The sequence below is a fragment of the Quercus robur genome, chromosome 11, assembly GCF_932294415.1.
Source record: "Quercus robur chromosome 11, dhQueRobu3.1, whole genome shotgun sequence".
Taxonomy (NCBI): Eukaryota; Viridiplantae; Streptophyta; class Magnoliopsida; order Fagales; family Fagaceae; genus Quercus; species Quercus robur.
The window spans coordinates 36,712,306-36,729,065 of NC_065544.1; the positions used below are offsets into that span (position 1 = coordinate 36,712,306).

Consider the following 16,760-nt stretch of genomic DNA (forward strand, 5'->3'; position numbering starts at 1 on the left):
ATCAACAAAGCCATTATCACAACCTCTTTCATTATTTTGGAGAGAGAGAGAGAGAGAGAGAGAGAGAATCGTAGATCAAAAAAGAAGAAAGGAAATAGATACACACACCGAGAGAGAAAGAAAGAATCATAGATCAGAAAAGAAGAAAGGAAACAGATTCGAGAGAGAAAGAAGAATCATTGATCAGAAAAGAAGAAAGGAAACATACACACACCGAGAGTGAAAGAGAGGGAGATATGAGATATTCTTTTTATGGGTTTTGGGTTTCGAAGAGAAGGGTCATGGGTGGTTTGGAAGAGAAAGGATTTGGGTTTGGAAGAGAAGTTGTTTGTAGTATAGGAAAAAGAAGGAAGAAGGAAAAAAAAAATAGTTTTAATGCCGTTTGCTTGAGGTGTTAAATTGGACAGATGTCAAAATTTTAAGTAAGGAACTTAAAGTACTGTACCTAAGTTTTGCCCATATTAAAAATATATTGAAATTAAATTAAATAACTACTATCAATTTTCCATGATACACTTCTCTCAAAACAAAAAAAAAAAAAAAAAAAAACTCATGACACACATAAAAAAAGAATTTATTTGAAGTTATTTTTTTTTAACTCTCAAAAAGCTCATTACATTTTCATTTATAAAATTATATGTATTATTTAATATTTAAACAAATTACTTTACAAATATCACATAAAGGGTCGAAGAAAGATAGTTCTAGCTTCCAAATTTGGTTTGAACCCAAACTTTATTAATATATATATATATAATAAAAATTTGGAAAAAGTTAAAGACGTCTTAAAAATATTTGTTTAAAAATTACTTTTAGAAACTAAAAAAAAAAAAAAAAAAAAACAGTTGATGTGTTTCACAGTTTTTTATATTTCCATAAAAATTATGTTAAATTAAAAAAAAAAAAGATTCATTAACAAAAAGTCTTAATGCACTTACTATAATATAAATAAATATATATATTTTTAATGGTAGAGAAGATCATGTCTGGGGTAGGTCAATCTTCACTTACCAGACCTAATATTAAAATCTCAGTCTCACTCTCACCACCTCTAGCGCGTCGCCTAAAACATTGGTGATTGGTTTCCATATTTTCAGGGTAAGTAAAAAAAAAAAAAACTTATATTTAGATTAGATTTCCTACCAAGTACCAACACATTTAAAAAAAAACAAAAAAACAAAAAACCCTGAGATTCGGATCTCTACCAACCAAACCCAAGGTGACACCATATATAAATACCACACCGCATACATCTCTCCCACCACTTCACTTCATATAATACTTCTATAATCACCAACTTCATACATTCATATAATCCGCCGCCACCGTAAAATGGCCACGTCAGCATCGCAAACTCTCCGAACAGCTCCATTTCTCAAAACGCCGTCGTTGTCGCTGTCTTCCAGCCAGTCACTCAGCTCGGCTTTCTCCGTAGCTCTCCGTCCGAGCCGGCGATTCTCGAAGCCCTTGGTGGTGATCGTTAAGGCTTCTGGCTCTTTGGACGCGAAGCCGACGGTTTTGGTGGCGGAGAAGCTCGGCGAGGCTGGGCTGAAGCTTCTCAAAGAGTTTGCTAACGTGGATTGCTCTTACAATCTCAGTCCCGAAGAGCTCTGCACCAAGATCTCGCTCTGCGATGCGATTATCGTTCGGAGCGGAACGAAGGTTAGCCGCGAGGTGTTTGAATCGTCCGCTGGGAGGCTCAAGGTGGTTGGAAGAGCCGGCGTCGGGATTGACAATGTGGATCTGGCGGCGGCCACCGAGCACGGTTGCTTGGTAGTCAACGCGCCCACGGCTAACACCGTCGCCGCCGCCGAGCACGGTATTGCTCTCTTGGCTGCCATGGCTAGGAACGTTGCTCAAGCCGATGCTTCTGTGAAAGCTGGTCAGTGAATAATAATAATGTTTAAGATTGTTTTTCTTTGTGGCATTTCGTCGAATAGTTATTTTGATAGAGTATGGATCCGTGTTTGGTTTAAGTGCTTTTTTGCTTTGAAATGCAGGAAAAAAAGTACTTTTTGAAAATAGTTTCTTATGCAGATCTGCTTTCTTTCCTTTTATTTTAGATTCTGGAATTATTTTTTTATAGGTTTGATTTTATTGATGGTACCAAAAAGTTCAAAGATTTTAGGCGAATTTTCTCTCTCTTAATTGATATGCTTTTAAAAATGTTGATTTTGCATGCTGGTTATCACTCTCTTATTGTTTCTTACATGCATACTCTTTGGATTAAAGATTTCATCTTTGCTGGATTTATTTTTTTTGGTTGAAAATTTTAAATTAAAGGGTTTTTATATATATATATATAAAAGGAATAACCTTTCTTAAGAAAACCGGTTCCGGGTATATACAGGGTATTTACCCCTGACGGGCTAAGCTGTTTATGCACATGCCCATGGGGGAGAATTCCTTATACTTTGTTTTTTGTTCTTGGAAATTATTTTCTTGTTTGGGGTTTAGAGAAATTTCCATCCTATGCTTAGTTCCACATGTGGCTAATGTATCTTGATTCTCTACTCTTGAGCCACCTAGTGGGCAACTTTTAATTTAGTGTTACTTGTGGATGAAATTCCACCCATTTATGAAGAATCTGATTTAAAAAAAAAGTGTGTGATTGTTTCCTAGTTGGTCTCTGGCGTTTTTCTGTATAAGCTATATTTCTATATTAATTTGTCATATCATAGTTTAGTAATTGTGAATATTCTGAAGCTATTAGCTTCAAATAGTAGTGAAGACACATCGAGACTTATTTAACACAATTTGGTTAATCCAGGAAAATGGCAGAGGAATAAATATGTAGGTGTTTCCCTTGTGGGGAAAACACTTGCAGTGATGGGGTTCGGAAAGGTTGGATCAGAAGTTGCCAGGCGTGCCAAGGGGCTTGGAATGCATGTGATTTCACACGATCCATACGCCCCGGCAGATCGTGCCCGTGCAATAGGTGTGGAGCTTGTGAGTTTCGATCAAGCTATAACAACTGCAGATTTCATCTCTCTACACATGCCTCTTACACCTACTACATCAAAGATCCTCAATGACGATACTTTTGCAAAGATGAAGAAAGGAGTTCGAATTGTCAATGTTGCTCGTGGAGGAGTAATCGATGAAGATGCACTAGTGAGGGCACTAGATGCTGGAATTGTTGCTCAGGTTCTTATATTCTCATACTTGATTCACATATATCTTACGGTTGAAGAAAGTCAATGACATGGTCTCTTTGTTTTAGGCTGCACTTGATGTTTTCACAAAGGAGCCACCGCCAGCAGACAATAAGTTGGTTCTGCACGAGAATGTTACTGCAACTCCTCATCTTGGTGCCAGTACAATGGAAGCTCAGGTGTGTCTAATGAACAGGATTTACAGTTTTACTAGCGCTATTTTTTCTCTTACCAAGTAAACTGATAATATTTGGGTTTGATGCTCAGGAAGGGGTGGCCATTGAAATAGCTGAAGCTGTTGTGGGAGCCCTTAGAGGGGAGCTTGCTGCTACTGCAGTCAATGCACCAATGGTTCCTGCAGAGGTATCATTGTATCTTTATTTACTTATCAAAAAAAAAAAAAAAAAATTATTGTATCTTTATTTTGCTTACAGGTCCTCTGGTATTTTATATCAATTGTATTTTAGACTTTTAGTATATAATGTGGTCCCACCATCATTTACCTATTAGTTTATGTAGCACAATCTAAATTCCTTTCTGCTTTTTGTGATAAGTAGTAAATAGCTTTATTAAAGATAGAAGAATCACTGATACAAGTGGAGAAACAAAAGAGTTTTTTGGGGAAAAATAAGAATGCAAAAAATGGATTCTCTCCCCACCAAATAAAGCTTGGACTTTTCAGCTCATTTAATAGTAATTATGATTTTGAAGTAGTTTCTCTCAGCCTATGTTTCCGGTTCAGGGTTAAATGCTGGAAACTGTTCATTTAACTGTCTTCCTTATCTCAAAATATGGTTAGGAATTGATCGCTTTATTTTTTTTTTTCATTAGATTGGAAATTCATGGTAACTAGATTGACAGGCTAATACAGGCAGTATCAGGAACATACCCATTGTGGTGCATGTAAATTATATGCCTAACTTCTAAATTTATTGTTAATGGTAACTACAAGAATAAAAAACTAGCCATATGCCTTGTCTGCCAAATAATGGCTGATGGCTATTAATTATGCATTGTGTTTGTACTATTAAGAAAGCGGCATCTCGGTTGTTTTCTTTCAACTTTGAAGTGAATTTTAGCTATAAGGAGCACAAAAACCTCATGTTTTGTCATTCCTTTTCTATGTTCAGGTGTTATCGGAGCTGAAGCCATATGTTGTACTTGCTGAGAAGCTGGGGAGACTTGCTGTGCAATTAGTAGCAGGAGGAAGTGGTGTGAAAACCGTTAAAGTGACATATGCTTCTGCTAGAGCTCCTGATGATCTTGACACCAGGCTCCTTCGTGCCATGATCACCAAGGGTATCATTGAGCCCATATCTAGTGTGTTTGTGAATTTGGTTAATGCTGATTTTACTGCCAAGCAGAGAGGTCTGAGGATATCAGAGGAGAGAATTGTTCTAGATGGTTCACCGGAGAGCCCACTTGATTTCGTCCAAGTCCAGATTGCAAATGTGGAATCCAAATTCGCCTCCGCAATATCAGATTCTGGGGAGATTAAGGTCGAGGGACGGGTGAAGGATGGGATTCCCCATCTGACAAGGGTAGGATCTTTCGAAGTTGATGTCAGCTTGGAAGGTAATATTTTACTCTGCAGACAGGTCGATCAGCCAGGTATGATTGGAACAGTTGGGAGCATTTTGGGTGAGGAGAATGTGAATGTCAGCTTTATGAGCGTGGGAAGGATTGCCCCTAGAAAGCATGCTGTAATGGCAATTGGTGTTGATGACCAACCAAGCAAGCAAGCTTTGAAGAAGATTGGTGAAGTTTCAGCCATTGAAGAGTTTGTTTTTCTCAAGTTGTAGTGTGGATCACAATTACTACATCTTTCTTTTTCCTTTTTGGATGCGTGGTATTAGTCATAACCACATCCTAGTTCGATTTTGATAGTTTCTTTGAGTGTTGTAGCTTGATGGAAAGGAAGAACAATAAATTAGCTTTGCGATGAAAGGTTTGTACTGCATTGAGTTGCCAAGTTGCCAAATTCAATTTTCTGTTTTAATCTGCCTAGTTGTAAACGTATTGCTTAATGGATGCATGTTTGGTTCTGTCTTGGTGTAGTGTTGCAGTCGTTTTCCAGGAAAATTTTACTTTTGTTTTCGCATGGAGAGATTTTAAGTATTCAACCATGATGGCTGATTGATGAGTGTTTTCTTGGAATTTCCCTACTGATAATACTGATTTCTTTAGGAGTTGTAAAGAATGCAAGGAGGGCTCCCTGAAATGCAAGCTGTCTTAACTATATTTAATTTTCTTTACTGCTTCAAAACTACATCTTAAAAGTAAGTCGAGTTAAACTTCTTGCAAATACATCACTATAGTATATTCAGAGATGTGTACTTTGCAATTGTTTATTGTTATAAAGGAGTGGAAACTACCACCGAGCCTTGTAGTCTGGTGGTATCCGGTACCATGTGTATCTTTGAGCTCGGGTTCTATCCCTCATAATTACCTAGCCAAAAAAAAAAAAAAAAAAAAGAGTGGAAACTGAAACATTGATATTACCCCAATCATTCTAACCTTGAAAGTAAGACTTGTTGGATATAAAGCATATTATTTACATTTCTCACAGAATTCATCATATTGTAAATCTGATTGACATGACGTCAAAATGATCTCAACCTATCTTTTCCACTGGTCTTCCTTTGACTTTCTATATCTCAAAAAACCATGTCCACATTCCGAACAAGAAGGTTGTCACAATCTTCACTACACTCGTGCGAATTGGCACAATTTTTTACTGCCTTGTTTGAAGCCAGGGAAAAAACCAAGCAAAAGTTCTCTATAATTTATGAACCTGAGCTACAGTTGTAGGTAGGGAGATGGGGAGGTTATGTATCGCTAGATAGGCGGCAATACCAGCAGCATAACCAGCAAAAGCAAAACCACTCACCTGCACAAAGAAGAATGACCTCTTTTACTAAAAAGAAAAAGAAAAGTTTAGTCAATAAAATGTCATTACACAGCAGTCCATACCTTCCGTAAGTACCAAAAGAAGTCCACCTTTTCCATTCCCATGAATGCTACTCCAGCTGCTGAGCCAATAACTAACATGGATCCACCGGTGCCAGCACAATATGCAATCAACTGCCAAAACTCAGAATCCTGGGGGAAGGAGGTGAGGTCATACATCCCCATCGTTGCTGCAACCAGTGGAACATTATCTATAATTGCTGATACGACTCCTATTGCACCGGCAATCACTTCACTACTAGGAATGTGAGCGTCAAGGTAATTCGCCAATTCCCGAAGAATCCCCGCAGCCTCAAGGCTGGGGGAAGAAAAAAAAAGTTTGTTATAATGCAAAAATAATAACTTAGCACGTGTATATGTATCCAAGTATGTTTTTTAGGAAATCAGATTAATATATCATAAACATCTTGATGATAATTCTTCCAGAGACACATAAATACAGCTACTATATCTAAAAATATATTATGTAGCATAAGAGTACATGAAACACAGAAGTTCAAAATGTGTTCCGTATTCACCTGCTAACGGACAAAAGTATTCCAAGGAAGAAAAGAACTCCTTGAGTGTCAATCCGTGATAAAGCTTGTGGTACTTTTAACTTCTGCCTTTCAGATTCACCATAGTGGATAGCATCAGTTAGAATCCAAAGAACTCCAAGTCCAAGCAGGATACCCATAAAAGGAGGCAAACCGGTTAGGGCCTTGAACACTGGAACAAAAATCAAAGCTCCAATACCTACAAAAAAAACAAGCTGTCCTCGGGGAGCCATCTGTTCAGATGCCATAACACTGGAAGAATCCTGTCCCTTTCCATTAACTTCACTGGACGGAAGAAGAGAAACTCATATCACATCATCCATAATCCAAAAACTTAAACCTAACCTTTCTAAACTAAAATTCACTGGCTTCGCTTTGACATTACAAGAAGCAAGACTGTTTAAACCTAGATCCTAAGATCACTGAATGGTCTACAAGATCGGATCGTAAAATTGGATTGGGGAATTGTAAAATTTGACACACTATGTTTAATAACTATAAAAAATTATCATCTCATATTAACAAATTTTAGAGTAGAATAGTTTGGAATGTAGCTCAAAAGGTAAAACTTTTTGTTTACAAGTTATAGATAATTTGTTAAGGTTCAAATCCTTGCATCCTTGCAATTAAAATTCGATACAAAGTATATAGAGTAATATGTAAGCATATTCTTATTAACAATATCAATATTTTAGATAAGCACATAAATCACAGCTCACAAGATGATAGAAGTTTTCTATTAAATTGAAAAATACATAAGATCTTAATTAAAAAATAGATTTTTTACAATTTAAATCTAAGATTCTACCATGGTTTGGGACTAAGGCATGGTTATTATTCCACCAGATTCTACAAACATGGTGTTTTTTAAAGTGTTTTGGATTGTCTGATGGAGTTGGGATTATAAAATCATATGGTTTTACAATTTAAATCTAGATTTTAACAACCATAGCAAGAAGAGTACCTAGTCAGGGACATAAGAGCCAGTGGGACAGCTAGAGAAACAGCTGAAGGTACAAATAAGCCCTGTAACAAAAGAAAATGCTATAATGGGAACTCTTTATTTAATTTCAGCACTGTGCTTCTGTAATTAAACATTCCCAGTCACTGCATTTGAACAAGTATATCTCAAGTGATTTAAGGACTTGGCATTGAAAGAGCCCCAGCTGGGGAGTGCTAAACTTTAACCAAATGCTTTATAAGCTTTTCTTATCACTAACTAAAAACAGGTTTCCTTCCCCATATATATATATATATATAAAGGTGTTTAAAATTTCATAATTGCAGTGTAGATTTTATGAGTGAAGTGATTGACACTCAACTTTGCTGTAGTTTAAAATCGTAATCAATAAAATTAACTTTATTAAAAAAGTGAATTCCATAAATTTACAGGAGAAATTTCAACTCCGAGAGTTACAAAAGCTTAACATTCCTGAAGTTTAAAGTTTGAACAAAAATGTGTTTTTCACCACCACAGTTAACTCACATTATACAGCATTTACACCCCCAGTTTTTTTCAACATAGATTCATTTGGAGCGTTTCATGATAGGATCCTGTTTAGCTCTCTTTCTCAGACACTTATGCAGCAGATAAAGAGAGAGCAAGTATGAATTGATTACATTAAACACCAAAATCTTGCAAGCTTCACCTTTTACATGATGTATATTTAGCTACTTGGAACACGCAAGCACACATGCGCATCCAACCACACACATATCCAGTCTGTGAACCAAACTCCTAGTACTGCAGTCAGATCATAAAATTCAAAAGTTTTATATTCTATCACGTTTTAGTGACATTAGGGGAACACAGTCAGCTAATGCAGATGTTTTGGTTGGATCTCATTGGATTAAACATGCAACAGCAGCATGAAATGTATTGTATAAAGACAGTATAATGAATACCTTGGTGAGAATAAATCACATGCATCATGCATAAGTCCCATATATGGACAATGTAACACATAAATGCATGCATATTCTGTACATGTGATGATTTAGTTAGAATGATGTTAAAAGACCTTCATTGTCTGCAAAGTTGATATCTGACCATGTATCCACAGCATAGTAGTGGTAACATCACCTATGGGAGTCCATGCACCACCTGCATTTGCTGCTATCACAACAACAGCTCCCAGAAGCCTGTCAATTAAATCTGAATCAGAAAATGGAGACTTATCAATAAAATCAATAATTGAAAAAGAAAAATTTGATTAGCAAGGACTTGATCTAAATTTTTCGAGAAGAGATAACATAGCAAGCACACAGCCAGTTTCAATGTAGCAGAGATCTCCTTAAAGCCATTAAGGTCAAGCTATTTGGACATGGCAGCAGATAAAAGTGTCTGAGAAACACAATTATCCTGTTATGATATCGTTATCTGCACTTCAACAGCATCCCCTTAAACATTTTTAGTTAAGATAAGGTTCATGACTATGAAGGCATTAAATTCTCTAAATTTTTGCACATTTTATTGTCCTTGATTCTGGAAAGAAATAAAAAGATGATATACATTTCATAAGTATTTACTTTCAAAGAGCCTTCTACCAGTCATGTCTTCTAAGATTGTGGCTCAGATAAGGAAAGTACACGGTTGGAATATGCAGTGACAAATAGAAAACCTATCTATCATATTAGAGAACCCCTAGTAGATAAAGATCGAGAATAGGATCTTTAATTCTTTATCTTCCTTGCTGATGTGACAGCAAACTCCACATTCTTCATGATAACCATCTTGTACTTTGGTAAGTATTAAGAGTGTTGGAGCATATCAATATATAAATCATACCCATGCCCATCATTTTAAGCTTTTAGATTAACTATTTGGTTACTATGGTATCAAAGCTAAATTTCCTGGTTGAAGCCTCCTTGCTTTCTGATAATATAAGTAAGATACACAAACAAAACAACCCCCCTAGGAAATGTGCTGAGTTAAGAGATCCACCATTAACATATATTCCTGAAATGCATTCTCAAGAAAATAATTACAAAAAAGCTACATTTGAGAACCAGAGCTCTAAGTTAAACACCCTAATTTCATATAGTTTTTGAGGATGGTACAGGAGAACTGAAACTTGTAATACTGCAGTGAATATTTTTGTTTGAATGAACTGTTGAAATTCAATACATGACAAGAGACTAATCAAATGCAAAAACTCATGAAGATTTAAATCACATGAGATAAAATAGAGTAATAGTCAGCTCATACTTGCGAAATTCTGATGGAGGTACTAGTTTCCTCAATAAAGAAACCATGACAATGGTAGACGTCAGGTTATCAAGGACTGAACTAAGGAAAAAAGTCACCAAACCAATCTGCAATTTTCATGACTGTGTCAAACTTCATTAACTGATAAGGAAATAAAGTGTAGAAGGAAAAGGCTGATACAGGAAGATTTAGAATCAAATAGACCACTAAGGTCCCTGCAGAGAAATGCATTGGTGGAATAAGACAAGTTATAGCTAATTTCTATAAAAATTAAAATTAGAAAATTCAATATTTAGGAATTTCTTACTGAAAGAGGGACTAAGCATCATAATTACCATAGAAAATTAGCTAATAGTTTCTCTGTATCATTTAACTTAAAGAGAAGAATAGCAATTCCATTTTTTGATGAATCAGCAGGGGAAACAGTTCAGCATCAAGGAACGATGCTGACAAACAATGTTCACTAAGGGACATGGATAACCTACCCCTATATACCAACTAATCCAAGTTATTCGATTGATGTACAATAGATACTGAAGTTTGGACTACAGTGAACAGACAACTTGGTTTGCCCAAGGTTTTTATCAATCTATCCTTTCTTTTTGTAATTTTCCAAGGCTTTTGTTGACCACCAAACCAAATACCAATACCGTGAGTGATCAAAACCTTGGACCATAGGGAAAAAATGTAGTTTAGATGTCAAGATTAAATTTGATATATTAAAACTTCAACATTAGTTAATATGGTTATGTCAGCAAAAATAGAGCACTCACCACCCAGAGGAGAGTCCGCGGCTTTCGGGTGGTTATATTGTCGGTAACCAGCTTAAAACCTTGATGAGCATCAATTATCTCCACAATGGTCATTGCACCAAACAAGAAAAATACTATTTCACTGACTTCTGCAGATGCATTCGTTAGCTCTGAAACAGCTATATCAGTTGAAGGAGCCTACACAAGTCAAACACCCAAACAAAGTAATTAAGATAAAAAAAAAACACCCCACATTGCAACCAATACGTTTTTAACAGATATAGCCACATCACTGTAGTAAGAGGCATCAAGACCTTGAAGTTTGTATAAAAGGATAAAGAAAGTAGATTGCACTAAAAACATTAGCAGTAACATTAAATACATACAATAAGTTTATTTCAGATGACAACTTACGAGAAAAAGCTATTATTTCACAATACCAAACATATAAAAAGTTTAAAAGAATCATCAGACATAAATATCCTCATCTGTCTTGCTCATGGGGGCTGTTGTTTTGGGGGGGGGGGGGGGGGAATTTTTTTCCATATAGATGATTCTATCTAGAGATAAACAATAATACTAAAAATTGTTCCTTATACATATCTATGAATAAAGCATAGACAAGATGGTCCCAATACACACAAAGTAACTACGAAAGAAGAAGAAATAGAACTGGTATAGGGCCTAGCCAATGCATCCAGCTAGCAAGGTTGGTCTGAATGAAAACTATTTATGAATTAGATTTCCCAAACTAGCATCAATGTATAGATATTCTTAAATGATTTGAATTTGACTGGTAAGAGTAGAAATAATACTTGACTTTAAGGAAGCCTTACCCTAATCTCTATTACATTAAAAAAAATAAATAAATAAAAAAGAAGAAGAAGAAGAAGCCCAAAATGCCTTCAGGATTATCGGAGTGTAAACTAGATCAAAAAAAGGAAAAAAACAAAACACTTTGAACTCACAAAGGAGCAACACTTTGAATGTACTGTTTTAGGGAGAGGGGGGGGGGGGGGGGGAATTCAATTCAGCACCTGTCATATCTAAAGCTAAAAATTAACAGAAGCAACTTTGATATCTTAATCTCAACACCGAACGAAGTAACAAACTCATCAATTAAACCGATGTTAATGGTGGTCCTAGTGAAATTGATGTTGCACTAATCACAATTTGTCACCTCCACATGCAGTGAAATTTGTAATATTGTTATGTCTATAGCAATGTTGAATTTGCATTACTATGCCGAGGAATTCGGCATTAGAAAAGGATATATCAACTGAAAACAGCCCATAAATGCCTACTTGGATATATGAAGCCTTCCTTGCCACTAAAACTTATATCATAGAAGGAATCATCAACGGGTCATGGCTAGATAATATGTCATTAATTTCAAGTAGTGAGAAAGAATCTTACCCCAATGCTACGCACTGCCCATAAGCTCACGGCCATCAGTAATCCTACTCCACTTTTATTGAAAGCTAAAGATTCTTCAAAAATGATGCCTGCATATCCTATTCCAAATAGCAATGCCATCGCAACATCCTATATCACAAGACACGATAAAAACAACCAAGGTTATAACTCAAGATCAATTAGTTCACTTATTCCTGAAAGGCAGGTATTTATCACAGGAAACCCACAAAACAAAAGATAGCTCAAAAAAACAAAATGGACCTGATTTGCAGCAACCCATGATTGGTTAATTGCCACTGCCCCTGTTGCAGCTGCTGCAATTACTGCAAGAGCTTTCAGCAAATCAGTCTTGGGCTGGTAAGTGGCTTCAAAATCACTTGAACTTATTTCATCTAGTGAACATAAAGGATCACATGATCCAGATTTTTGCGTCAGCTCCTGATAACATGCTAAAGGGTCAATTTTGAAGTATTGGCAAAAAATATATAAGCTCTATATTAATGATAACAATATTGAAACACATGAAGTTGAAATCTTCACATTATAATTTGAAGATTTTTTCTTTTCTTAGATTTTCATGATTCGCAACAGCAACTCATGTGCTATCTTGGAAAGCAGCACATCTAACTTAAGCAAAACGAAACCCCATTGCCATGAAGACATGACATTAAATTGCCAAAATAACAAATGCATATACTAGTACTACTACTACCAAATATGCAATTTAAATCCCACCATCCAGGGTTTTAACCAAATATTAGTTTAATTAAAAGGGGAAAACTTAGGTACAATTCTTTTAAGTGTTGTACCTTAAGTCATCCATTAAAGTCAAACAGCGCAAACAGTGTTATCTTCTCTACAATTAAATTCAAACATGTGACTTATTAGACTATGCAGCCATGTGGTTAAATTTAATTGAAGAACCTAAGTACCACACCAAAGTAACTGTAACTATGTATATAGGCAAAATCCTAAAAAAACTACAAAACAAAAATAAAATTTTCATCACTTTCCCGAAGCCCATTAATTCAATGCACCAAACTTCACCAAAATAACTCACTCAAACTCATAATCTAGGAAAACCACCAAATGGGTACTCTAAAAAAGTGAAAATTTTGTAGTAAGAATGAACAAGAATAACCTCTAGCTGGTTCTCAGAGTTAGAGTTTGGTCGAGGCTGAGACGAAGAAGAAGAAGAAGACGTAGAGCCTCTGGCCTTATCTTCAGCTCTAGCAAGAACCCCATTGCCAAGCAATCTTGGACCTCTGGTTCTACACAGAGATGAGCCAAAGCAATGATGGGAAGGAACTGAGTTTTGGGTTTGAGGAAGTGAATAGTTCTTGAAATGGCAGGTTGAAGATAAGTGGGTCCCAATTGAGATTGAGAGGGAAGCCATTGGAGCAAAGCTGAGTTTTCAAGGAGAGCTGTTAAGGATTGAAGAAGAAGAGGGGGGGTTTTGGGTCAGTGACTCAGTAGTACTGTTGTTCTTGTCTTGTTATTCCAAGTTGCATGGAATGGGATTCGGTGGAAGGAGTGGAAATGGGAGTGGAAGCAGTGATTTTTTATTGGTCTTGGGTTTGTGGGTCAACTTAGATATGGTCATGGCCTCATGGCCTCATGGGACATGGGATTTGCTATTTTGCTTTGGTTATGTCTCTGGGTGACTGAGAAACTCTTTGCAGAAGGGAACGGTCACTGATTGGGAGTAAGGCTATATCATCCACCCCTAATCAATTTTATAACTAAGCTTTACTCATTGTTCATAATTATAACAGTAAGTAAACAATTTAGTAACTAAAATAATTTAATAATAATTTACACAATTAATTAATGTTTTAATTTGATAATGAAGAACAATCATCAAAAGCAGACATCATAAATTGAAATTATCTTTCAACAAATTGGAAACTATTTCTCAACAAAACATAAACCGTAATGATTCTCATGAAATAATTCTCAAAAACTTACAAACATGTATCGATATTAGAGAGTTATTACACTTGGATAGATGAAAAAACTGAAGCTATTACAAATGAAAAGAGTTACAACTCACAATTGAATGATTTCGGAACATTGTATAGTTTAGTTACAAAAGGATTTTTTTCATATGGAGAATTGGATGCTAGGAAACATCACGTCTTGTATTCTGGGAAAGACTCCTTTAAATAAGCTTAGAAAGAAGCCTCTTGAGTCTTTGAAGAATGAAGTGTCTTCTTCCATTTAGTTATTTTATGATATGAATTATGATGGCACATATTTCGTATTAACTAGTAATATTCCCATGTGATGCACAGCTTGATAAAGATGTTCAAAAATTATAAAATAATTAAAACTAAATTATTAAATAAATAGTGATAATAAATTATAAAATAAGTAAATAATTTTAATAAAAAGTTACTTTTAAGTTTTGATTGTTTAGAGTTTAGATGTTATCTGTGTTTATCTATTTTTATAAACATAGATGATAAGACTTTATTTAAATTAAATTTTATACAATCTTATCATTTAGTCACTAGCTTTGTAGCTTAATATTCTAATAAAATATTAATTTAAAAAGATGCAATGTGAGGAAGAAAAAACAAAAAACAAAAGCGTGGGTTGTATGAGATTTAAGTTTAAATTTTTTTTATTTTTATTTTTATAATAGACATTTAGTTTGAATTGAATTCAAATTTGTTTTAAATCAATATATATATATATATATATATATATAAGTAGAGACCTCATACCGGAGAGCATGAGGTTATGCCATGTGGCACACTCTATGAAAAAAATTGAAATACTCTTAAGCAACATAAATAAATAATTTTAATAAAAAGTTACTTTTAAGTTCTGATTGTTTAGAGTTTAGATGTTATCTGTGTTTATCTATTTTTATAAACATAGATGATAAGACTTTATTTAAATTAAATTTTATACAATCTTATCATTTAGTCACTAGCTTTGTAGCTTAATATTCTAATAAAATATTAATTTAATAAGATGCAACGTGAGGAAGAAAAAACAAAAAACAAAAGCGTGGGTTGTGTGAGATTTAAGTTTAATTTTTTTTTATAATAGACTTTTAGTTTGAATTGAATTCAAATTTGTTTTAAATCAATATATATATATATATATATATATATAAAAGTAGAGACCTCATACCGGAGAGCATGAGGTTATGCCATGTGGCGCACTCTATGAAGAAAATTGAAATACTCTTAAGCAACATAAGAGATAAGAACAAATTAATTATTGACCTTTTGTTTTATTTGGTTTAATGTTTTAAGACTTTTCTAGTTAAAAAATAAATATTTTTTGTACATTTGGTTCAATATTTCAAAACTTTTCATTTCTCACACATAAACACAAAACTCTTTACATTTTAATTCACCATTTTCACCTCTTACACTTCTACCCTTTTATATATACCTACCCATGACCCTTTATGTCATCCCATGTCAAATACACATAGTCAAAAAATGATGTCATTTACCTTCAACCTTTTAGCGACACCTACCTAACTCTAACATTGTTGTTTTATTTAATCCTACTCCGTCTGAGTTTGTTACAACCAAGGAAGGAGGGTTTACATTTTATATTGAGTGACAATGACGATTACGATTTTGATGTCAAGGTCAGACGTTGTAAATTTGTCGGTTTTATAAATGATGTGATTAACTGTGGGTGTTTGGGATATGTATTTTGTTTTAGAATTAAGGAGAAAGAGAAAGATACATTCTATATCAACTTTTATTCTATAATTTTCTCCAATTTTTTTTCTTACTACTTCAATTGAATAATTATAATGGATATGTGTATGCAATTTATAATTGTTTTCTTTTTATTATGAACTCATTACTAATAAAGTTCTATAACAATTATGCTATAATACATATACAATATTCTCCAAAATCATCTTACATAAAACATTACAATATTATTCATGCATTGCATGGGTAACTTACCAGTTATTGTTAAATCTTACCCCTTAGTCAAAACATAGGTTTTTTGTTTTTAAAAAGAAAACGTAGGTTATTGTGTGAAATTTCAGTTTAGAAATTTTTATAATAACTTTTAATTTGAATAGAATTTGAATTCATTGAAATTTAAAGGATAAAGTTTTACATAAATTAAACAATGGACAAAAAGTTTGGCTACAAAATTAGTTATAATTTAGGTTATAATTTTACTCAATATCTTTTTATTAAAGGTGAATTTTGACAAATCCACTATTGGATTACATTTTCTTCTTATATCCTCCATACTTGTAAAATTTCAAAATATCAAAGATCAATAGCTAGTCATCAATTAAATATTTAAATTGCAAGTTTTTGTAGTATAAAATTATGCATACAAAATAAGTTTATAGATTATATAGTAAATAACCTTTGATTGATACAAAATTTGACATACATATTAAAAGCATAAAAAACACACAATTCAACGGTTAGATTTTCCAAATACGTAGCAATATTAAAGTTGTAGCCTTAGGCTACAACCAATTTTGTAGTCAAACTTTTCCTTAAACAATTATTAAATATTATTCCTTAATTAGTGAGAGTAGTCACTTAATGCAACCACACTTCTAAGCCCAACTTGACATTGTAGATTTGTGGATTTTGTAAATGATGTGATTAACTGTGGGTATTTGAGATATGTATTTTGTTTTAGAATTAAGGAAAAAGAGAAAGACACATTCTATATCAACTTTTATTCTAAAATTTTCTCCAAATTTTTTTTT

General features: G+C 34.2%; 2 protein-coding genes across 4 annotated transcripts; one reads left to right on the forward strand and one right to left on the reverse strand.

The window, feature by feature from the left end:
• The first annotated feature begins 1,256 nt into the window (after positions 1 to 1,256).
• LOC126706793 (D-3-phosphoglycerate dehydrogenase 1, chloroplastic-like) lies at positions 1,257 to 5,200 on the forward strand. Its single transcript, XM_050406340.1, has 5 exons — positions 1,257 to 1,882; positions 2,771 to 3,147; positions 3,224 to 3,334; positions 3,423 to 3,518; positions 4,286 to 5,200. Exons 1-5 carry the CDS (start codon positions 1,333 to 1,335, stop codon positions 4,955 to 4,957), a joined length of 1,806 nt encoding a protein of 601 aa, XP_050262297.1. The 5' UTR covers positions 1,257 to 1,332; the 3' UTR covers positions 4,958 to 5,200.
• A 152-nt stretch (positions 5,201 to 5,352) lies between these two features.
• On the reverse strand, positions 5,353 to 14,245 carry LOC126706794 (sodium/proton antiporter 1). 3 transcript variants are annotated; one of them, XR_007648710.1, is made up of 11 exons: positions 13,179 to 13,753; positions 12,299 to 12,475; positions 12,038 to 12,166; positions 10,643 to 10,819; positions 9,870 to 9,976; positions 8,683 to 8,803; positions 7,626 to 7,687; positions 6,644 to 6,946; positions 6,129 to 6,423; positions 5,714 to 6,045; positions 5,353 to 5,604 (listed from the first exon to the last, which is right to left on the reverse strand). XR_007648710.1 is itself a non-coding variant. In XM_050406342.1 (10 exons), exons 1-10 carry the CDS (start codon positions 14,109 to 14,111, stop codon positions 5,935 to 5,937), a joined length of 1,503 nt encoding a protein of 500 aa, XP_050262299.1. In that variant the 5' UTR covers positions 14,112 to 14,245; the 3' UTR covers positions 5,634 to 5,934. The 3 variants fall into 3 exon arrangements, 2 of the variants coding, with proteins under 2 accessions (XP_050262299.1, XP_050262298.1); XM_050406342.1 differs by lacking the exons at positions 5,353 to 5,604; positions 13,179 to 13,753 and adding an exon at positions 14,091 to 14,245 and having other exon boundaries at positions 5,634 to 6,045; XM_050406341.1 differs by lacking the exon at positions 5,353 to 5,604 and having other exon boundaries at positions 5,634 to 6,045.
• Positions 14,246 to 16,760: the final 2,515 nt, after the last annotated feature.

Coding starts and splice junctions, on each gene's coding strand:
- LOC126706793 (XM_050406340.1), top strand. CDS start 1,333: ATGGCCACGTCAGCATCGCAAACTCTCCGAACAGCTCCATTTCTCAAA. Junction 1,883..2,770: donor CGATGCTTCTGTGAAAGCTG/GTCAGTGAATAA, acceptor TGGTTAATCCAG/GAAAATGGCAGAGGAATAAA. Junction 3,148..3,223: donor ATGCTGGAATTGTTGCTCAG/GTTCTTATATTC, acceptor TCTTTGTTTTAG/GCTGCACTTGATGTTTTCAC.
- LOC126706794 (XM_050406341.1), bottom strand. CDS start 13,433: ATGGCTTCCCTCTCAATCTCAATTGGGACCCACTTATCTTCAACCTGC. Junction 9,977..10,642: donor CGCGGACTCTCCTCTGGGTG/GTGAGTGCTCTA, acceptor TGAAAATTGCAG/ATTGGTTTGGTGACTTTTTT. Junction 6,947..7,625: donor GCTCTTATGTCCCTGACTAG/GTACTCTTCTTG, acceptor TCTTCCGTCCAG/TGAAGTTAATGGAAAGGGAC.